The following is a 22962-nucleotide window of genomic DNA, read 5'->3' on the forward strand; positions in this document are numbered from 1 at the left end:
CAAAATGCAAATATGAGCAACCGATCCGGTATCAAATACCCAAGAATTAATAATTGTATCAGCGAGAAAAATGTTGTCTATAACATTAATAACAAGCGTACCTGAAGTAGAAGTACTCTTACTTCCGCCATTATTCAACGAAGCTAGGTACTGCTTGCAGTTTCTCTTCCAGTGACCAGGTTCGTGACAATAAAAGCACTCTTTATCTGGAGCTGGTCCAGCTTTAGCCTTGGGCGCTGGGTTTGGCTTGGACACTCCAGCCTTACCCTTCTTCTTCCAAGAATTGCCCTTCTTCTTGAAGGTAGGCTTGTTTTGTACAGCCATCACATGGCTTGTACTAACGCTTTTCTTAATGTCTACCTCTGCTGTCTTGAGCATACCACACAGTTCATTCAGACCCTTCTCCGTCCCATGCATATGGTAGTTCGAGATGAAGTTCCCATAGCTAGGCGGAAGAGATGAAAGAATGAAGTCAGTGCCCAACTCTTTGCCCATTGGGAAGCCCAGCTTCTCCAATCGCTGAGTGTAACCAACCATCTTGATTGCATGTGGTTCTACTGCTGCGCCTTCAGCTAGCTTGCACTCCAGAAAGGCTTTGGACACATTGAACCTTTCAGTCCTAGCCTGTGTCTTGAACATGTCCTTGAGCGCCACGATCATATCGTTTGCCTCATGATTTGTTTCGAACTGCATCTGCAGCTCGGATTCCATGCAAGTAAGCATAAGGCAGCTTACCTCAAGATTAGCATCAAATGCCTTCTTATAAGTAGCCTTAACGGCAGCAGATGCATCATCAGCAGATACTGGTGGTAGTGGGGTGTCTAGAACATCTTCCTTTTTATCGGCCCTGAGAATAATTCTCAGGTTACGGATCTAATTCGAGTAGTTTGTTCCATTCAACTTGTCCTTCTCAAGGACGGAACGCAAAGCAAACGGTGTGGTGTTGCTAGGTGCCATTTAACCTACAATAAAAGTAATGCAAAATACACTAAGACAAACGTATCCATGATAGAGCAAATCACATTAAACTATTTTAACAGAATCTACTCCCACTAAAATCAATATCCCTCTATTGATACTTAGTGATTCAGGATCCACAACTAACAAGTCTACTAGTGAGCTTTAGCATCACCGCTAGCAAACAAGGTAGATCGGTAGGCAACTTTTGCTAATCATATCATATATGACTCCTGTTGTTGGGTGACATCTCCATGTCTCGGCGCCGAACCTTTATGCCCCAAGGTCCTTAACCGTTAAGATAACCTTGTTAAGCAAACCAACCCTTATGCGTGTAAGTGTCCGACACAAACCCGTCTAATCAAGGAAAACTAGTGGCACCCTAATTTCATAGACCCACCACTAATTGTACAAGACATGGGACGAGCAAGTTTAGTTGGGAGGGCATACTAACTTAAACTTTGTGAGGGATCGTTCTACTTCTAACATCACAGCATGTAGAAAGTAAAACATAAACAGAATAGCATTCACACAGTTGCGACACAGTATGACCCATTTTCATATGGTGATCTCCATCTTCATAGAACCTGTTCACCATGGTGATCTCCATCTCCATGTTCCATGTGCGCCATCCTCCTGGTGATGAGTCCTCCAAGAACTAGAACATGCTATTACGCCTAATAGCTAGTAAAGAAGCTAGTAATGAAGATTACATAGTTGCTTGGATCATCACAGATTGGTACGCAGACCATTAAATACATTAAGGTGACAACACATAGGCTCCTGCCGTGTTGCCGTACGCGTGACACGCAGGTCATGAATGAGTTACACACATGTATCACATACACAAAGGGGCCATACTGATCACAAGATACATACATCCTGCAAAACAGAGTTAAGCGTCCTAACGTTCCAAACTTCGGAGGCCCGAAACTCCATCTTCCAAGCCGAATTTGGGAAATCTAATTTCGCCGAAAACGGCAAATCCGTTGAATTTCATGTGTAACTTTTTCTGTAGATCAATTTTCATATAAAATTCGCCCCGATCCGAGATCGTGCCGAAAAGTTACGGCTGATTTACCGAAGCATACGCACACGGTAAAATCCCGACCCCGGTAGTAGATCACATCTACTATTGCACATCTCATGCGCCTGACGTATGAACCTGGATTTCGATTCGACCAATCACATTGATCTTCGCTCACTGCAACTGGAATTACGTGTATCACTTAACTCCGATGGCGGAAACCGATCGGTAGGAGTATGTCGTTACACTACCATTGCAGCAAGAACACGAAACCAGGACATAGATCAAATTGAAAACTCGCATATCTCCATATGCACACATCCCGAATCCAAAACTAAATAGCTACGGCTCTGATACCACTGTTGGGATACGAGGTAGGCTACACTAGCGTAAAAAAAAAATTCTACCACGTAAACCAGGAAAACTGCCGTATAAGGATCATGGGATTACCACTCGACGCACTACTGGTGCGGAAGATGTAGATTCGCGTCGATGCAGCGAAGTGGATCAGCGTAGTCTTACGTAGTCGATCACGTCGACATCCACTAGCTCCTCAGCAGCTCGTCCACGTGCAGCAAGATCTCCCTCGTGCCGCGGCTCGTCGGCGGCTCGTCGTGGCTCGTCGGCGGCTCGTCGTGGCTCGTCGGCGGCTCGTCCAAGTGCTGCAGGCGCAACACCTCCAAGGTATCCACACGTGCAGGGAGGAAGCGTCGCAAGCCGGACTGCTAGATCCGCGAGTTGCAACAGGCGTGGGCGTGGGAGGCGCGGCAGATGTGTTTCGCCAAAAAGGTGTAAACCCTAGGGTGCCCCACCCCTCTATTTATAGAGGTTCCTAACAGGCCTCTGGGTCCGAGGCCCATTAGTACTTCTAAACCTAATCCAACTCGGATCACATCCGAATTGGGCTTCCAGCCCCTTAAGTGTGTGACCCTATGGGTTCGAATACGTATAGACATGGCCCGAGTACTCCTACTCGGCCCAATAGTCGGTAGTGGCCTCTAGCAAGACGTGCCAACTCCTATACGCAGACAAAGATCATATCAGACGAACCATCACAACATAATATTCATGTTATTCCCTTTGTCTCATGATATTTGGTCTAGCTTCAAGCCGACCACTCTTTCTCGATCCTGTGATTCGAAACCCCTTTGTAGGTTAACTCTTAACCGTACGTAGCATGGCCATGCATTTTTGGATCCGATCACTCGAGGGGCCCAGAGATATCACTCTCAATCAGAGAGGGGCAAATCCCATCTTGATTGACCATGTCTCATAGCATGCTTCTTGACAAACCCAAAAGCTACCTTTATAACTACCCTGTTACGGCGTAGCGTTTGATAGCCCCTAAGTAGGTCGATCCACATCTTGAATACATGCGACAATCTCAGGTCTAAGGACAAAGCGTATATGTTGTTTAAAGAGAGAACTACTTCTCGTGTTGGGTCAGTCCTAGCACATGTCTCCACATGTGCCCACATTATTAGTTCAACATCTCCATGTCCATGACTTGTGAAACATAGTCATCAACTAATACATGTGCTAGTCTAATATTCATGTGTGTCCTCACATGAACTCCGACTAGGGACAACTTGAGAATAACCATACAAGTAAAGAGTTTCACACACAATTCACATAATTGCAAATCAATTCAAGTAGCCTTTAATGGATATTCAAGGAACACAATATAAATCATGGATACAAATGGAATATCATCATCTCTATGATTGCTTGTAGGGCATACCTCCAACATCGGGACCCCCCTCGAATCAACCCGTCAGTAGCTCAATAAGCACCACGGTTCATCCGGTGAGGATAGCGTGGCACAGCTCACCCCCTCCGTCTCAGCGAACGGACGCTTCAGGGGTAATGTACAAAAGTCGACCTAGCCTCCCGACCGGTCCCCTGCAACGCGCGGGGGCTCGGGGGCTAGCCTCGCAACAAATGACCACGCGGATGGTCACGACTTGAGGCTCTCAGACAGAAGGGAACAACAAGAAATCCTCCCGCGTCGAGTCACCCACAGGACGCTTCACCTGATCAACCTCCTCGGCCAAGCCGCACAAACAACACTTCTCGTCCCTAATTAACTGCAGCTTGCACGATGAATAAGGATCTCCGACGAACGGCGATAGCAGCCTCTGGAGGAGCGTCCCCGCTCCACCATAGGCTCAGGGGCTACTGTTGGGGGGAAATATTAACGACCTCCTAAAGCCCATGAAAATAACAATCATAGAGGCTCAGGCCCACCTAAGGTAATAAAGACTGCCGTCGGCCCAACACAGGAGGCGAGAGCCCCGCTCCGCCTCGCCCGACCCGGTGCCCCGGGGTCGGATGCCCCCGACCCCTTGATGACCAGACTCCACCTCGCCCGACCCACGGGCCTAGGGTCGGGAGCGCCCGACCCCCGCCACAAGACTCCACCTCGCCCGACCCCCCGCCGCAAGACTCCGCCTCGCCCGACCCAGGGCGCAGGGGGTCGGACTCATCCGGGCCCACAAGACAAATGCCCGCCGCGGGTGCAGACTGGAAGATCAGGGTGCGGATCTCGTGGGTTCCCTGTTGACCTCGCCATAAATGCGCCGTGGCTCTGGCGCGCAGAAAGGCGCTCGCACCCCCGACGCGACCCGTCGCAAGTACCCATGCACGACCGCACAGCACGGGCTACAGTGGTCGCGGCTCTCCCCAATTCGCTGCAGGGCACTCATGGCCTGCGCCGCCCAGCATAGGAGGAAGCCCCACCCATTCTCGCGCCCCGCGCATCCGGCGAAAGAGACGTGACGTCCGCGTCCCACGGGCCATCAGCAAGACAACAGGACCAGCCGCCACGGGCACAGATGCCACGACCAAACATCATCATCATGCCTGGCGGCAACGGCGACCAGGGAGATCGTCGACAGGATCCGAAGGTAGCCGCCCTTTTCCAGCGGACGCGCTGACAGGAGCCGAAGGCCAGAGAGGGGGGCGGCGGCCCTGGAACTTGGTGCTTCCCCTTGTATTATTTTGTTCTTGAATTAGCTTATCTCTTTTACTTCTCCTCACACCCGGTCTCACCTGTAACCCCGGTGGCCTCCTTGCGCTATAAAAGGAGAACCGGGGGCCCTAAGACGGGGGACTCTCTCAAGCCAACAGAACACACTCACACTCTCCTTTAGAGCATCAGTGCACACCCAAGAGACTTGGGACCAGCTCCCTCTCTCGCCCTCCTGTAACCCCTATTACAGACCCCGCATGGGCAACACGAGCAGCTCCCGATACTGGATGTAGGGCTCTTCCTTGCCCGAACCAGTCTAAACCCCGTGTCTCCCACGCCACCATCCGAAGCCTTACGCGCATAAAAGAAATTTACTAGTCTTAGTCTTGATCCGCTAATCTCGACAACGATAGGTAGCACCGCCAAAGGCCTTGGTATAGGCTATCCGATCATATGGGTAAAGTGTACAAACTCTGCAGAGGTATGAATCTATTCGAATAATCAAGGTTGTCGGTCATGAATCCACGTGGTTAAAGCTCTCTCTGATTAGTTTCACTTTTTCTAAAGGAATAGAATGTAGGAAAATGGATGCCTTAAAGAGGACCCTGACGGTCGCTGCAAGTAAAACTTGGGAACTGGTAGGGGCGGTCCGCACAGTAGAGTCTTGAGGTCCGGATTCCTCCTTCAGGGCTAAAACAACAAATATACCTAAAAACTTATTTTCTTTCAAAAACATTCCACACATTGTAACACTTTGCATAAAACCCGCAAATAAACCCTAGCACTCCCCTTGAACTCCCTTGCATATCATTAAGTTGCAACGTTAAGATAATTGCTGAGTACTTCCAGCAAAAATACTCAACCTTACTTGTTTTGGCAGATCTACTAGGGGCTCAGTGTACCATCTGTGATTGCAGCTTGTTTATTTCTTAAAAAGGTGAGTTAGCACCACTTTAATACCCTCAATTTCTATTCCCTTCTTACTAATTATTCCAATTAATGCTAGTGCTAGTTACGGATCCAGGGAATGGCACTAAGATATGTTAAGTGTGGACGAATGAGGGATCGTCCCACAGAATGGAGTCTTTCCGAGTTTAGAAAAGTTAGAGTATGTTAATTGAGCTCTTTCGTTAAAAAGATAATAGCGTTACTACATGTAACTAGCTCATAAGGTCCGTTTATCATAAACATCAATTCTAGTTAACAATGCTATTAATCTACGATTACTAATCATGCATATTAAGTGCACAATTTTCTTTAAAATGACGAGTAATTTTAAAAAAGAATAAAATATCATTGGATTTATCTTCTCTGTTAATTCTTAACTCATATTTCAAGACGGCCTCCTATTTCTTTAAAATGACAAGCAATTAATTTAAATATAGTCCAAATAAAAAAATGTGATCACAACAAACTGGCATGACGTTTTAGTTTTATTTGAATATTTAATTTAAATAATAGTTCTAAATCACACGAAATGGCTTCCTAGGGCCCTTCTAACTCAAATGAATTCATAATATTGCTAAATTTTGTCAAAAAATATAAGGAAGGGTGAAGAACAAATCGGGATAGGGAAAAAAAAAACCAGGGAGACAACAGCATGGGTACTTTGCTGGCTCCCTCTGTTCTCCCCTTCCTCGAGGCGCCAGATCTGACATCCCACCCAAGCTCGCCTTCGCTGCCGCGCTTCCTAGATCCCGATCTCCCCATGACTCCTCCCATCCGCTGACGCCACCACCGCAACCGCCACCGCCGCCGCCGCGATGGCGTCGCGCCCGCCCCTCCGCACCACCTCCGTCGCCTCCGTCTCCTCCTCCACCGACTCCCCCACCTTCGCCGGGCCTCCCGGCGGCGTCCCGCAGTCCATCACCGCGCTCCTCAACAACCCGCTTCCCTCCGCCGCCGCCTCATCCTACTCCTGGCTACCCTGGCCGCCCCCAACCATCGCTCTCCCCGAGGCGGCTCCCACGCCACCGTCGCACCCCTGCGAGGTCACCCGCGCCGACTTCGCGCCCTACCTCGCCGCCGTCTCCGACCCCTATGCTCGCTTCGCTGACATTCGCCTCCACGCCACCGCCGAGCTCGCCGCCTCCTCGGACGCTGAGGGTGCCCCTGCTGCCTCCTCCGGCCTTGCCGCCTGCCTCCGCGAGGTGCCCGCGCTCTTCTTCAAGGAGGACTTCGCGCTCGAGGACGGACCCACGTTCCAGGCCGCCTGCCCGCTCGACGACGACGGGCTGCAGGAGCGCCTCGGCCAGCACCTCGATGTCGTCGAGGCGCACCTCGTGCGGGAGATCGCGCTCCGGTCCGAGTCCTTCTACGAGGCGCAGGGCCGGTTGCGGGGGCTCGACGGGGAGATTGTTACTGCAGTAGGGAGGATCCGCGAGCTCAGGGAAGTGGTGCGGGTGCTCACGGGGGACCTCGTCGGGTCAGCAAGGCAGGTGCAGGAGCTCAATGCCACGCGGGGCAACCTTGTGGCACTGCAGCAGAAGCTTACTGTCATCCTCTACGTCAGCCAGGCACTTGCTGCACTCAAGTTGGTAAGTTTATTTACCAGGAAATGTTTTCTTGCCTTGCATCTCGCTCATTGATCAGTAATGTAGCTGTCTGGAATGGTTGGGGTCATCTTATATTCCTATGTCAATTGCAAATGTGAAACGACAAATGTAGCTTGACATGCAAATACAATACGGTAACCCGTTTGAGTGTTATATGAGAAAAATGTGGAGATGAAATAAACTGTTATTGATGGAGATGGACCATTGTGACACTTCCCAACTGATAAAGAAATGGAAAGAATAATTCCATTCCATCAGTTGTTGTTGCTTATTGAAAGGTTATGATGGTTCTGTTTTGTGGGAGTTGATCTTGCGCATATGCTAAGTTATAAGCCCAAGATTTGGGGTTTGTTGAATTATTAATACAAAGGGGCCTAAACGAGTAAACGTCAAGGCTGTTTGCATGGCCACCATGAAACACTGTAAGTAGCGGCCGACACGTGGGATTCCTGACACTGCTGCAAAAAAGGCGTTATATCTTGCTAGTGAACTGAACATCATCATTTTCATCCATGATTCTATGTCAGCCAGATCACCTGTATGTGAATGAGATATTATATATATTTTCTGTTGGCAGTCCCATCATTCATGGCCATAATTGTTTAGACTTGGGGTGACTGCAAGGGAAGTTGTACTAAATCTTGCAACTGCTGCGACAAACCTATTTCAAATTTTTCATTGGGTAGTGCATTTTTCTCTGCTTGCATTCATTAATCTTGTTGCACATTTGCAGCTTGTTGCAGCAGCAGATTGTGCTGGTGCCCTTGATGTCATCGATGACTTGCAAAATTTACTAGTAAGTTACTGAACTTTTTAGCTTGATCTGATTCGATGCACTATTGATACATCAACTGGATTTTCAATGAGACAATGAATCAAATTACCAGATTATTTTGATTTCCATATGCCTAAAAAATCAGTTCTTTTACTGCAGCTACCTTTAGAAATATGCTAAGTATGCCACTTATATACTATGACATTCCATAAACATTTCTTCTTATCAATCAGGATACTGATGAACTTGCTGGGCTTTACTGCTTTCGCCATATTCGGGATCAGCTGGGAACATCACTAGATTCAGTGAACAGGTGTGCTCTGATGAAGTATCATATATTCAAATACTCAACAGGATGCACACTTTTAACATAGAGACTAGATCTTTAGATTGCATGAATGTTGGCAAGCTACTGCTAACATGGTTTGCTTTGAGCCTTCAACATACATTGTGAATTCTGATTTAGAAGTTAAGAATAATGTCTAAGCTATGTAGATAAACTGACTTGTTTTAGAAAGAGCAAATAAGTATTACTTTTTTTTGCATTTTATTCCAATGTGAAAAAAATGTACCCCATCCTTTCCTACTGTCGTGATTTATTTGGGTGATTTTTTTATGTTGGACCATTAAATAGACTTAGCATTGTTAATATTATCAGTTCACTGCTGTTTAACTTGGTAATATTCATCCTTGTAGCATTCTTTCAGCAGAATTCGTGCACGCTGCTGTTCCTGATGGAAAAGCTGTAGATGCTATGATTTCATCAAATGTAAAAAGAAAGGCTTCCAGCCCATTGAATGGGACAGAACATGAGGTGTGTGCATTTTGAATCTTGCATTTTTATATAGCTCTTAATTGGCCTAAGGCTGCCTGTTTTTAGTGGAATGCAGATGTACTGATATCTTGTATTTGCCACAATAATTTGTACCAATATGCATTCTGTACCTTCGACACCTCTTTTCAAAACAAAGGATTCATGCTGTATCATGTTTTGACTGTCCCATGACGTTTGTAAAAAAAAGGAAACTGGATTAACCAAAAATGAATCAAGGGGAGTAATGATGCTGCCAAATTAGAAATTGGGCTAACAAAAATCTTTCTTGCAAGTAGTTTTAATCTTTTCCAAATTTTGCAATGATCTCTCAATAATTGTTTTTATTAAAAATAATGGTCTGGATTGTTTCATCAATTGACTAATTATCCTCTAGATTATTACTTCGTGTTTAATCTACTGCGCTATTTAAGTAACATATTTTCAGCACCCTTTGTTCTCTTCTTTCAATGTTCACCATCTTATTGCAGGGTAACATAGATGAGGAGGAAAGTTTTATTCTCAGAGATCGACTCCTCCCCCTCATTATTTGCCTGCTGAGAACGGTTAGTTTTGCCAATCTCTTGCATTAATAACCTTCTGTTACCAGCTGGGCTTGGTTGCACTTGCAGATGAATTCTTGTCAAATATTTTACTCAACTTCAATGTTCCTTTCCTTCTTGTTTGGCATGTTGCTACTTCTTTTGAATTTATTTACTCTGGTTTGCATAATTTCTTTTCCTTGTTATATGGCGAACTTATCTTTTTCCAAGAGCTAATAACATATTGTTTTAGGAAAGAACATCTTTCCTATGATCGAGAAAGTTATGCCAACATTTTTGTAAGATACATTATAAAAGGAGTTGCAATCAAGTTTTAACTGCTCATTCCAGTAGAAGATAAAGCTGTAGAAAAAGTACAAATCTTGTGGAAAATATTTAGGAAGCAAAGTATTCAAATGTAACAAACGGCAGTCGGTAATACTTGCTTTTCATTACAATACTCTGTTGATTTTGAGAAACTTCTGTATCGATTTAGAGATTCAGATGGAGGCTTGTTGTGAACAAAGTGGGTGTTAATACACCTCCATTTGGTCCAACACTTCAAAACCTAAATATGTGGGTTGTAGAGTCAGCACAATATACAAATTTCAATCTTTGCCAATCAATGTTTGGACTTGTTTGGATCACTATCATAATTTGCCATAATGTTATCTAGTTGTAGGAACCACAGTTTTTGTGGACAACACCAACAACAACTGTTGCAAAGTTTTGCATGAAAACGATTCAATCACAGCTAGGGCCCATGAAGAGCCTGCCAGAAGTGTGGCATCAAACCAAACACTTACTATAACTGTTGAGTTTTTTCTTGCCTTATGTTTGCCAAACTGCAGGTGACAAATGAGCATGCCTGATTTTATTATTTTTAACTTGTGAGAGACTAAGTCCTGCCATGTAAATAGGAATTGTCCCAGTAATAAACCCTCAAAGAATTATTTGGGTAGAAAATGAACCTCACTCTCTTGAAAAGTTTATGTTTTACATTGTAATTAGCAGAAAGTAGTTAGTGCATGGCTACCCCTCCTTGTAGTGTTGTTGTAGTATACATTGCTGAATGTGCTTTATCAGTTACAAAAATTATATAATAAGCTCAGTATAAATTATAGAAAATCACACAACTGAACAATCCAGTTGCTAATATACCATATATAGTTTAATATTAGGACTATTGGTAGAGTTCAGCCATTACTATTTACTAGTCTGCTCTTCAAAGAAAGGAAGGAATCTACATGGAAGCCACATGAAAGAAGCTTTTTTCTTTTTGGTTTGGCCATATAGGACTTGGAGCATTGCAAGGTGTACTAAATGCTAAATTGGCTTGCTAAACCTTGAATTGAACTGCTGTGAATGTATCTCAAGGTAGACCTACTGCACCTGTAAGGCCATGAAGATTGCTATAGTGTGCGGTGATAGCCTAAACGGCCGTTTAAACAGCATCTAAACGGTAAACGGAGGTCAACTGTGTTGTTTAGGAACGGTTGGCCGTTTAAATGTTCAAAAAAGGGGAATACATGGCCTAAACAGCATGGAATTAAATGTTACTTCGCAGGCTAAATTGCGTTTGACACAGTGCTTAGGCGAAACGTCACTTCCACTTGAATTCTTACATCCATAAGTTTGTATACTTAATTTTTTTCCTTGGGTAATATGTATACTTGATTTGTCACATGCACAAATATGTATATTTGACTTTTTACATGCATAAATATGTAGACTTGCAAGAATATTTGATTTTTAACAGGCATAATTATGTATATTTTGGTGATATAGTACAAACCCGTTATAAACCATTAACTCCATTTAAATGCTGTTCAAACGGTCTAAACTCTAAACAAAGACTGACTGTTTTACAGTGTAGCGTTTAGGATAAAACTGTAGTCTGTTTTGAAAATAAACTGCTACACTCACTCCATTCCAAATTATAAGTCATTCTAGCTTTGTCCTAAGTCAAACTTCTCTATCTTTGACCAATTTATAGAAAAATGCACAAATATCTATAACATGAAACTACTTTCATTAGATAAACCATGTAATATATATTGCTTGTGCATTTGTTTGATATTGTCTTGTAGATTTTAATATATTTTTCTATAACTTTCGTCAAAGCTAGATAAGTTTGACTTAGGACAAAGCTAAAACGACTCGTAATTTGGAATGGATGGAGTAGTCAATATTTATGTGGAAACAAAATGATATTCTTTTCTTGTATTTTCAGGACAAACTTCCTGCAGTTCTCAGAATCTACCGAGATACACTTATTACTGTGATGAAAGCTTCAATCAAAGCCACAGTTGCAGAGTTGCTTCCAGTTTTAACTGCCAGACCAATAGATTCTGATTCAGTAACTGGAGACAGGGCTGCTGATGCTGACGGTATTATTTCCATCCATTCATTATCTCTTAACAGAGTTATCTATTTCTTAAGTCAACTTTTCCACGATCTTTTGACATTAACATTTAACTGCAGCTGGAGGCCAGTCCTTAGCAAATAAGTTGCGAAGTCTATCATCTGAAGGGTTTGTTCAACTTTTGTCTGCCATTTTCAGGATAGTACAGGTAAATAACCCTTAATAAGAATTTCATTTTCCTATTTTCAGGATGAAGATCCTGGGTAAAATTTAGTTTTAATGACTTTACCCACTTATTGTGGTCTGTAAGTCTATAGTAGCCATACACTGTCGTAGCATTTATTCATGCCTACTTGGTTCCTGAAAACAATCTCTATGTTGGCCTCTATATCTTATGTACTGCTGTTTAATTTGCTTCTATGACATGACAGTTATATACTTATATTAAATGAGGAGGGGGGGGGGGGGGAGTATCCGATGCAAACTCCCTGCTAGATAGCATCATATGTTTGTAAAAAGAAAACAAATAATCATGGGATTAACATCTTTACAATTTCAGGTACATTTACAGCAAGCAGCTGAGGTGAAAAGAATTGTTGAGTGGATCATGGGAAACCTTGATGGAACCTTAAGTATTGATGCTAGCAATCCTACAGTACAACATGGTGGTTCAGTTGTTTCTGATATTTCCCAAGAGAATGACTACAGTGTTTCTTCACGGGTCTCTAATACTCTCACACGGAGTACTTCCAAAATCCCATTTGTCCAAGCAAAAGCAAATGATTTGTCCATCATAAATTCAATAAAGAATGTCCGGTAAGTTTTACTTAAGTTGCAATGCGCCCTCTATTGTCTATTCCATACAAAGATGCAAACTAAGTTTATTTCTGGTGTCATGGTACGTCCGTGGTCAGTGACTCAGTTCTCCTGACATAACAGCACATAGTCACTCTCAAGCTTTTGTTCATTGTATATGTGAACTACTTATATCGTACCATACAAAGTAAAAGTGTGTAACCATTTACATTGTCACAGGGCTGATGTATTAAGAGAAAACACTGAAGCAGTTTTCGCTGCATGTGATGCTGCCCATGGGCGATGGGCTAAGCTCCTAGGTGTCCGTGCTGCTCTACATCCCAGGTTAAGGCTTCAGGAATTCTTGATCATCTACAATATAACAGAAGAATTTATAGCTGCTACTGAAAAGGTTATTTCTTTTCCTGTTTGAAAGACACAAAACTGTTCATATTAAATGCATAAAAGCTTTTTTTTAATTTTATCTTAGCCTCTTATTCTTGTAGGTTGGAGGCAGGTTGGGTTACAACATTCGTGGAATCCTACAGCAACAGTCGAAGCAGTTTGTTGATTATCAGCATAGCGTTCGGGTGAGTACTATAATGTTGCAATTTGACAATTGAAATTTAAACCCTATTCTTCAAATTTCATCTATTTCATTAGATAATTATAATGATCATTAGGTCTGAAACTCGAATCAACTCTATTGGAAGGATCATGAACACACTTTCTCTCTCACTTATTGCTTGATTGGTTGTCCATCAAATTAAAAACAGCACATACACTTAGTTCCTCTTTAATGCTTTTTGTAACAAATAGTTGGTTTTGCTGTCAAATACTTTTGAAAGTGGAATGCTGGTGGAATAAAAGATACTAAGACTTAATGAAGTTCATTATCTCTAGCCATTCAAATAATGTGGGTTTTGAATTATCTAAAAAGTTTGATGGTTAAAGCTAGTGAAACTAAATTGTATTTCATCTGCTTTTGTAAACTAATCACTTCCATTGTTTTTTTGAAGATGACAAAAATCAAGGCAGTTCTTGACCAAGAGACGTGGGTTGCTGTTGATGTTCCTGAAGAGTTCCAAGCAATTGTTCTATCACTTTCATCCACTTATTCTTCTGTTAATGGCATGGATATGCCTGGTGCAGAAGATAACTCAAAGTTCAGTGATCCTACGAGTCAAGAACCAACATATTCAGGTGAAAATAATGCTGATAATGGCAAATTAACATCTGCGATAGGTGAAAGCAAGGTTGAGTCCACTTCTCCTCAGACTGAAAATAATGCCACTGGGAATCAGAGGTCAACCTTGCAAACTATTGTACATGGAGGTGTTGGCTATCATATGGTAAACTGGTTAGTCATCTGTATCTGCCTTTTAATTTGTTCAATCCATATTCTGTCTCTACTTTTGAACTTTGGACTGCTCAAATGAAACAAAAGCCATAATTTCTCCTTTTGCTGTTCAAAAAAAAATATATAATGTGGGCAATAGCCATCAATTGTTAAAATTAGTTTAGACGGTATTTCATACAGTTGCTCATCTTGTATTTTTTGTTGTGGTTATTTTCATTCTTGTGAGATATATCTTTGTAGCATATTTTCTCTTCTAAATCCCCGCAGCTCGATAACAATACTTTATTGTTTGTGCAGTGGCTTGATATTGCTGAAGATGTTATCAGAATATGTTGACATCAGTAAATGTTTGCCATCATTATCTTTTGAGGTGGTCCAACGTGTTGTGGAAATATTAAAGCTTTTCAACAACAGGACTTGCCAACTTGTCCTCGGTGCAGGCGCCATGCAGGTACTATAGTATGGACATTCCAGTTATATAACAATGCCTCTCATCATTGACAGCAGTATGCCAATATGTACTGTGATTTTCACTTGGTGTGAGTAATGTCTTTATTTTCAAACAATATGTGGTGTGTATACTGAATGAACCACATGCTTCACTGCATGGGGCAAAACCACTTGTAAAATACTCCCACCAGTCACAGAAAAGTAGTTCCTATAGACACTATTTTACTCAATTTTTTATTTGTTTTGTTATAACAGTCAATACTAGCAGCTCAACTTTCTTCGTTGCAATAATTCTAATGCGTTGACTTATTTGTCTATTTTTCTTTTCAGGTGTCTGGCCTTAAATCAATTACGTCTAAGCATTTAGCTTTGGCAAGTCAAATAATTAGTTTTATACATTCTCTAATTCCAGGTAAAAGTTTCTCAAATCTTCTACAGATTATCATTTCTAATTTCTTGAAGTGCCTTAAGATGTTACTGGGCTTTTGAAGACTAAGTGTATATTCATAATAGTCTACAGCCAAACCAATTAAAATTTAGCACATGTCTAAGTTGATACCATAAATGTTGGATACAACAAAAATTACCCCATGAGCATTTCATGGTTTTGCTACACCCAAATGGTCATGCTTGGGAACCAATTGTGCACAATATTGGCATGCTCTTTTAGGATCGCGCTTCCGTTCTGTTTCACAATGTCCATCATTGGCCCTACACAGACCATGGAATACTTAGTCTACCAAAAAATTTAATGAAAAATGGCAACACATGCCCATGTTAAATCACATGCTATAATTGCTTAACTTAGTGGAAACATTGTAATAACTAACAACTACAATCTTATTCTGTACTGCTGACACCCCAACTCTTGAGTGATGGGTTATACATTGTGAAACTTAGGGAGCATGTGGTATTCTGGCTTTCCGATGTTTCAATTTGTTCCTTGAAACTGCAGATATCAGGCGAGTACTTTTCCTGAAAATACCTGAGGCACGCAAACAGCTGTTAATGTCCGAATTGGATAGAGTCACTCAGGTGTGATTCTAATTTGTGTATTGAATTTTCATGTGTTAAGGTGACTCATGAGTCCTAAGTGGAACTATCTTTTACTTGTGCTTTTATGAATGCCCTTTCTTACAAGTGCATAAAAAATGACAGGACTACAAGGTTCATCGGGATGAAATTCACAGCAAGCTTGTCCAGATAATGAGGGAGAGATTGCTTGCAAATCTTAGAAAACTACCCCAAATTGTTGAAGGCTGGAATGGCCCAGAGGATAATGATTTGCAGCCTAGTCAATTTGCTAAAGCTGTTACAAAGGTATTACAATTTAGCTGATTATCATTGGAAATATCTCTTGTTATAATTTTGTTGCAAGTTTCTATCTATGTGTCTATATGAAGTTATAAAAACTAGTCTGTTGTTTTAACATGAGTATTTCTTAAGTACAAAAAGTTGCAGTGGTCATTTCTCTCAGAACTCGAGCAATGGATATGTTTTCACTGGTTCAGGTGTTTATTTTCTTGAGTTAATTTGCTAAGATTTTGTACGCAATATATTTTGCAGGAAGTAAACTATTTGCATCGCATCCTTTCTCAAACATTGCTTGAAGTCGATGTGCAAACAATATTCAGGTAAAAGTTTCATTTCTGACCGTTCCTTCCCATTTGTATGTCAGACCTATGCGTACTGCCTTGTAATTACTTGGCTGGAAATTGTTATCCACAACATGTTTTCCTTGATACCTTTCCAAGTTTCCATATACTTGTGTAAAATGGTTTATTATTAGTTGTTTCCAGGCTGCTGATTCATTTTTATATTTGTGCAATCCAGGCAAGTAGTTCAAATATTCCATTCTCACATTACAGAAGCGTTTAGAAAATTGGAGGTCAGCACTCCTCAGGCGAAGAACAGGTATAGTGCTAATCTTGTGTCATTCCTTTCTACAACAACATAGCCTTTCAGTCCCAAGCAAGTTAAGGTAGGCTAGAGTTGAAACCCAACAAGAGCCACAAATCAGGGTTCGAGCACATGAATATTTGTTTTCCAAGCACTCCTATCCAGGGCTAAATCTTTGGGTATATTCCATCCCTTCAAATCTCCTTTTATTGCCTCTTCCCATGTTAATTTTGGTCTTCCTCAGCCTCTCTTCACATTACTGTCACGTCTTAGGGTTCCACTACGCACCGGTGCCTCCGGAGGCCTTCGTTGGACATGTCCAAACCATCTCAACCGGTGTTGGATAAGCTTTTCTTCAATTGGTGCTACTCCTAACCTATCACGTATATCCGCATTCCAGACTTGATCCCTTCTCGTATAACCACAAATCCAACGCAATATGCATTTCCGCAACACTTATCTGCTGGACATGTCGTCTTTTTGTAGGTCAACATTCTGCACCATACAACATTGTAGGTCTAACCGCCGTCTTGTAAAACTTACCTTTTAGCTTCAATGGTACCCTCTTATCATATAAAATTCCTGATGCTTGGCGCCACTTCATCCACCCCGCTTTGATTCTATGGCTAACATCCTCATCAATATCCCCATCTCGTTGTAGCATTGATCCCAAATATCGAAATGTATCCTTCCTGGGTTTTTCAAACTGACATCTCCCTCCTCATGTGTAGTAATGCTAAAGTCATATCTCATATATTCAGTTTTAGTTCTGCTAAGTGTAAAACCAAGACTTTAAGGTAGTTTCCTATTTACTTCTACCCGACTTTCATCAACTAGCACTACATCATCCGCGAAGAGCATACACCAAGGGATGTCCCCTTGAATGTCCCTTATTACCTCATCCATCACCAAGGCAAATAGATAAGAGCTCAAAGCAGACCCTTGATGCAGTCCTATTACAATCAGAAAGTCATTTGTGTCGCTATCACTTGTTCGGACTCTAGTTACCACATTGTTGTAGATGTCCTTAATAAGTTCAACGTACTTCGTTGGGACTTTCTGTTTGTCCAAAGCCCACCACATAATGTTCCTTGGTATTTTGTCATACGCCTTCTCCAAGTCAATGAAAACCATGTGTAGGTCCTTCTTCTTCTCCCTATACCGCTACATAACTTGTCTTATTAAGAAAATAGCTTCCATAGTTGAACTTCCAGGCGCGAAACCAAATTGGTTCATAGAGACCTATGTTATCCTTCTCAAACGATACTCGATAACTCTCTCCCATAGCTTCATAGTATGGCTCATCAACTTAATTCCTCGGTAATTAGTACAACTTTGAATATCTCCCTTATTCTTGTATATTGGTACCAATATACTTCTCCACTCTTCCGGCATCTTGTTCGACAAAAAAATATGGTTGAACAACTTGGTTAGCCATACTATGGCTATACCCCCGAGGCATCTCCACACCTTAATTGGGATACCATCTGGGTCCTTCGCCTTACCACTTTTCATCCTTTTTAATGCCTCTCTGACCTCAGATTCTTGGATTCTCCGCACAAAGTGCCTGCTGGTGTCATCAAAAGAGTCATCCAATTCCAAGGTTGTGTTCTCATTCTCACCATTGAACAATTTGTCATAATACTCTTGCCATCTATGTTTGATCTCATCCTCCTTTACCAAGATGTTCTCCATTTCATCCTTAATGCACTTAACTTGGTTGGAGTCCCTCGTCTTTCTCTCACAAACCTTAGCCATCCTATAGATGTCCTGCTCTCCTTCCTTGGTACCTTATCGTTGGTAAAGATCCTCATACATCCTACCCTTTGCCACACTTACAGCTCGCTTTGCGATCTTCTTTGCCTCCTTGTACTTCTCTATATTGTCCACACTCCTGTCATGGAATAAGCGTCTATAGCATTCTTTCTTCTTTCTTCTCCTTAATAGTTCTTTGGACTTCCTCATTCCAGCACCAAGTATCTTTATCTACACCTCTACCCCCCTTAGTCACTCCAAGCACCTCTAAGGCCACCTTCCGAATGCAGTTTGCCATCTTCTCCCACATGTTGTTTGCGTCCTCTCCTTCCTTCTAAGGGTCCTCTTTGATTACCCTTTCCTTGAAGACCTGACGTCTCCTCTTTCAGTTTCCACCATTTTGTTCTTGCAATCTTGGCTTGTTTATCCCTGCGTGCACGCATCTGAAAACGAAAGTCCACCACCACAAGCTTATGTTGAGAAACAACACATTCCCCTGGTATCACCTTGAATTCCAAGCATGCCCGTTTATCCTCTCTTCTTGTGAGGATAAAGTCAATCTGGCATTAGTGTTGGCCACTACTAAAAGTCACTAAATGGGACCATCTCTTCCTAAAGAAAGTGTTCGCTATCATCAAGTCAAAAGCTACTGCAAAGTCCAAGACTTCCTCTCCCTCCTGATTCCTACTACCATACCCAAAACCTCATGAACCGCCTCGAAGCCTGCACTTGTTGTACCTACATGCCCATTAAGATTTCTTCCTATGAAAAGCTTCTCGCTAGAAGGTACAGTTCTAACTAGGCTATCTAAATCTTATCAGTAAAGCCTCTTAGCACTCTCATCGTGGCCTACTTGGGGGGCGTACGCACTAATTACATTCAGGACCATATCACCATCCTTGAGACTCTTGTCAATCAAAACTCCCTACTTCATTTCTATTTGCAGCTGTCCCTGTGTATCAAAGCTTGAAATCGGTATTGTCCACCTCCTTCGCCTTCTGGCTCTTCCATTTAGTCTCTTGAACGCATAAGATATTTACACGCCTCCTAGTCGCTACATCAACTAACTCAACTTACCTGCAAGAGACCCTACATTCCAACTACCTACATGAATCCGTGTTGGTTTGACTAGCTTCGTTGCCCTTCGCACCCGTCAAGAGAGATGTGAAGACCCTTGCTCATTTTTCACTACACCCGAGTGCTGATGTAGCGCGCCACTAAGGAAATGACGACTCAATCCTTGCTCACTTGACACTATGCCCAGATCGCGACACGGCGCGTCACCAAGGGGGAGACGACCCGGCCCTTGCCCATTTAACACCATACCCGGGTTTCGATGTGGCGCGTCGCTAAGAGGGTTATGCCCCAACAGATTTCTCTTGGGTTTCATCTCCATTAGAATGGCTAGGTTTACGTTGGCTCGCCAAGCCTATCACAACCCTCCTCCTTTACTAGGGCTTGGGACCTGCTATGTTGAGACAACATAGGCGGAGTTAAACATAGGCGGAGTTACAACATACGCGGAGTTAAAATAGAAGGGATCCAAATATGTTCCATTTTTAGCATCTATTGTTCACTACACATCTCTCTCTCTCCCTCTCTAAACTATGTATTTTTATTGCAACCTAGATTATGCCGAGATGTTCAGCATATTCTTACATGTATCCGGAAGTTACCAGCTGAGAACTTCAGTGCAGAAACTACTCCAAATTATGGTCTTCTTGATGAATTCTTGGCTGAGAACTTTGGGACAAAAGTTGGTGAGTGATTGACTGTACATTAGGAACTGACTTATGTCTTCACAAATGTTCAATGTTGGAAAATATGTTAAATGGGAAGTGCTCCAAGACATTGCCATGTTTGGCCTAAATTCCGTGCAGGTACTGTTTTTGGCTTATTCCTTATGATTGTTGCCTTCTGTCTTTGTAGGCAATTTTAAATTTGCTTTTGTCACTGATGTCAATATTTCCAATTATTTTTTGTGCATCCTGATTTTTCATAGTTGGGCCTTGATAGGGTGATTTCAGAAATTGTGAGTCTGACTTTTCGTCTCCATATTTGGCAGCAATAGCCAACTAATCCCTAGCGCTAATTGGTTTAAAAGTGGCAAAGAGTGTGTATTCTGTTGTTATATCAAAGTGGCAGCAATTTATTGCACCCTGCTCAGTATAGCAGTGTGGGTTTGATGAGTCAGTCCAACTGCATGTTCAACTGAGTGATGCTATGGAAATGGATTGACATATTAGTTATGGTTTTTGGTTGAGTTGATGACCATATAGGTAGAGAAGTGGGGGTTTACGTTCTAATGCATTGTCCGAAGGACATGGAAAACTAGTAGTGGTTGAGTAGCTAAACAATTGGTGGTCCAGGCAGCTGTTCTTAAGACAGCTAGTAAGTAGAAGGAAAAAGTCCATTTTACTCCCCTCACCTATCCACTTTGTCCACTTAACCCCCTGAACAAAATTTAGGCTCACCCTGATCCCCTGAACTATTTCATTTGGTCCAATCATCCCTAATTAGATTTCTCTTTTTTGTTTCTCCGTGTATGACTTGAATTTTCAGTTCAAATTTTGTGAGCAGATACAAAACATGATGTCTTATGTTAAAAAATTATACTACAATTTTTTCATGGTTATTTTCATAGGTTAGGAATATTTAATACGAAATTGATCTTAGATATACAAAACTGTACAAAAAGTAATAACGAAAAATTGCCAATGTATTTTTCCAACGCAGAGCATCATGTTATAAGTCAACTGAAAAAATTTGAAATTAAAACTCAACTTGTACGTGAGGAAACAAAAAAGTGAAATCTAATTAGGGGGTAGATTGGACCAAATGAAATAGTTCGGGGGAGTAAAGTGAGCCTAAATTTTGCTTAGGGGGTAAGTGGACAAAGTAAATAGGTGAGGGGAGTAAAATGAACTTTTTCCTAAGTAGAATGGTGATAACTTAAGTTTTGCTTCCTGCAATTTTAACTGTTAATTGCATCAGTCAGACAAAGAGCCCTAATTCATAGTCAAAACATCTTTGAATTCGAAATCATGGGAATGTGACAATGGTCGGTGTTTCCACTAAAAAAGCATGTTTTTATAGAACATCTGTCTATAGGCATCTTGTACAAGATTGCCTACTCTTTAGAGTATCTTGGTGGCTTGATGTTATGTAGATAAGTGTCTTTTCCAGAAGTGTCTCGCTAAGAATTACCTATGTTGTTTTTTTTGGAAAACATATAACTACTAATATAGGGCAATGAGCTATTGATTATCATGGAATGTAGCAAATTGATGCTGAACGTGTTATTTACTTGAGAAATTCTGCCATCTGGGTGTAGTATCTAACATACAGGCATCAACAACCATGCAGGTATTGCTGTGCAGGATAGTGAAGGAAGAGCTCCCAGATGACATAATTGCTGATTTTCTCGACCTTCCCAAAGATTAAATTTTTGGGTCCATAGCTTTACCATGTCAGGCCATATTTGTTTTTTTTTTCCAATAGTATTTTGATTCCCGTTTGGGAAGCTGATATCTGTTAGATGCTGGTATAGAGGAAACCTGAGAGTTTTGGCACCACGGCCTAGCTTCATGCAGTTAGGTCCATTGTATTGAATAGGCCTCGAGATGGCAGCCCATGTATTTTATCCCTGCAAGGTTTGTAATTATTATTCTTGGTGCAAAAAATAATCAGTTGCTATAAGTTAGTCTAGGCAATGCGTCAAGTTTCATTGCTATATGCAGGAAATCTGCGCTTTATAGGCTTCTTTCAGCTCTATCTGCTTGAACGGGGAAGAAGAAAATCAGAGGTTACTGTGTTTATCAGATCGGGCGACTGATAATCGTATCCTAACTCCCGTTTAACTCCAATTTGAGTCTGCACTTTGTTGTGGGGGTCTATATTCAACTATATCAATATTTGTCTGAATGCTCACGGTTCTACATGGGCACCCTGAAAGACAACGTAAATTTGGAATACATATGTGCAACTGTTTTGTACATGAGTGATCTGATTGTTTTCATTCATAAGAGAGCATCCACCCAAGTGATCTGAGTTTTGGTTTACTGGTTGAAGATCTAAGAGAAACAGGGTAGTGAGCAACCATGACTGAATGACTGGTTAGGTCTGTAACCATGACTGAATGACCGGTTAATTTCACCTGCTATTAATTTCAAAATTTCAAAAACTAAGGACGACAGGTTACTCATCTATATTGCTACAAAATATTTCCTGAACTACTGAGATTTTCAAGATTGATGAAGCATGCGGACATATCGTCTACCACTAAAAAAATTAATTAGATTAAAATGCCAACATCAATACTTAGAGACTCAGACCACAATAGTACCACAAGGAACATAAAAAATAATTAAGCTATGCACATGCAATTTTCTACTTGCATCAATTGGGAAAAATTTAGAATGTTGCCAACTAATTACCTATTTAAAGTGCTCGCATTCAATTTTTTAAAGTTGAAACTATTCAAAAGATTTCTATGTGACTAATTACTATTAATATTGTTACATTAATACTAATTTACGCTAACTTTAATATGACTAATGATATATAATTTAAAATTTGAATAGCCCACATTCAAGTTCTAAAGGATATGTATGACTAATGACTATTTTTTAGAAACTGTTCTAAAGTTCTCTATGAACAATGATAACTATTTAACTTTTTAAATTATTTATTTTAAATTG

The 22962-nt window shown here is 41.6% G+C and overlaps 1 protein-coding gene across 4 annotated transcripts; it reads left to right on the top strand.

Annotated features, from left to right (window-relative positions):
- The first annotated feature begins 6586 nt into the window (after positions 1-6586).
- Positions 6587-21970, top strand: LOC117862378 (vacuolar protein sorting-associated protein 54, chloroplastic). Of its 4 annotated transcripts, none has more exons than XR_004641981.2 (19): positions 6588-7492; positions 8244-8306; positions 8519-8598; positions 8982-9099; positions 9588-9662; positions 11872-12028; positions 12123-12211; positions 12563-12819; positions 13039-13210; positions 13305-13388; positions 13818-14158; positions 14456-14609; positions 14939-15020; positions 15564-15643; positions 15767-15928; positions 16175-16242; positions 16442-16522; positions 19892-20142; positions 21629-21970. XR_004641981.2 is itself a non-coding variant. In XM_034745836.2 (19 exons), the coding sequence occupies exons 1-19, from the start codon at positions 6719-6721 to the stop codon at positions 21667-21669; spliced, it is 3009 nt and encodes a 1002-aa protein (XP_034601727.1). In that variant the 5' UTR covers positions 6588-6718; the 3' UTR covers positions 21670-21970. The 4 variants fall into 4 exon arrangements, 3 of the variants coding, with proteins under 3 accessions (XP_034601728.1, XP_034601727.1, XP_072151502.1); XM_034745836.2 differs by having other exon boundaries at positions 19892-20022; XM_072295401.1 differs by lacking the exons at positions 19892-20142; positions 21629-21970 and adding an exon at positions 16781-19853.
- The last annotated feature ends 992 nt before the right edge of the window (positions 21971-22962 follow it).

The sequence above is a fragment of the Setaria viridis genome, chromosome 7 (assembly GCF_005286985.2).
Source record: "Setaria viridis chromosome 7, Setaria_viridis_v4.0, whole genome shotgun sequence".
NCBI lineage: Eukaryota > Viridiplantae > Streptophyta > Magnoliopsida > Poales > Poaceae > Setaria > Setaria viridis.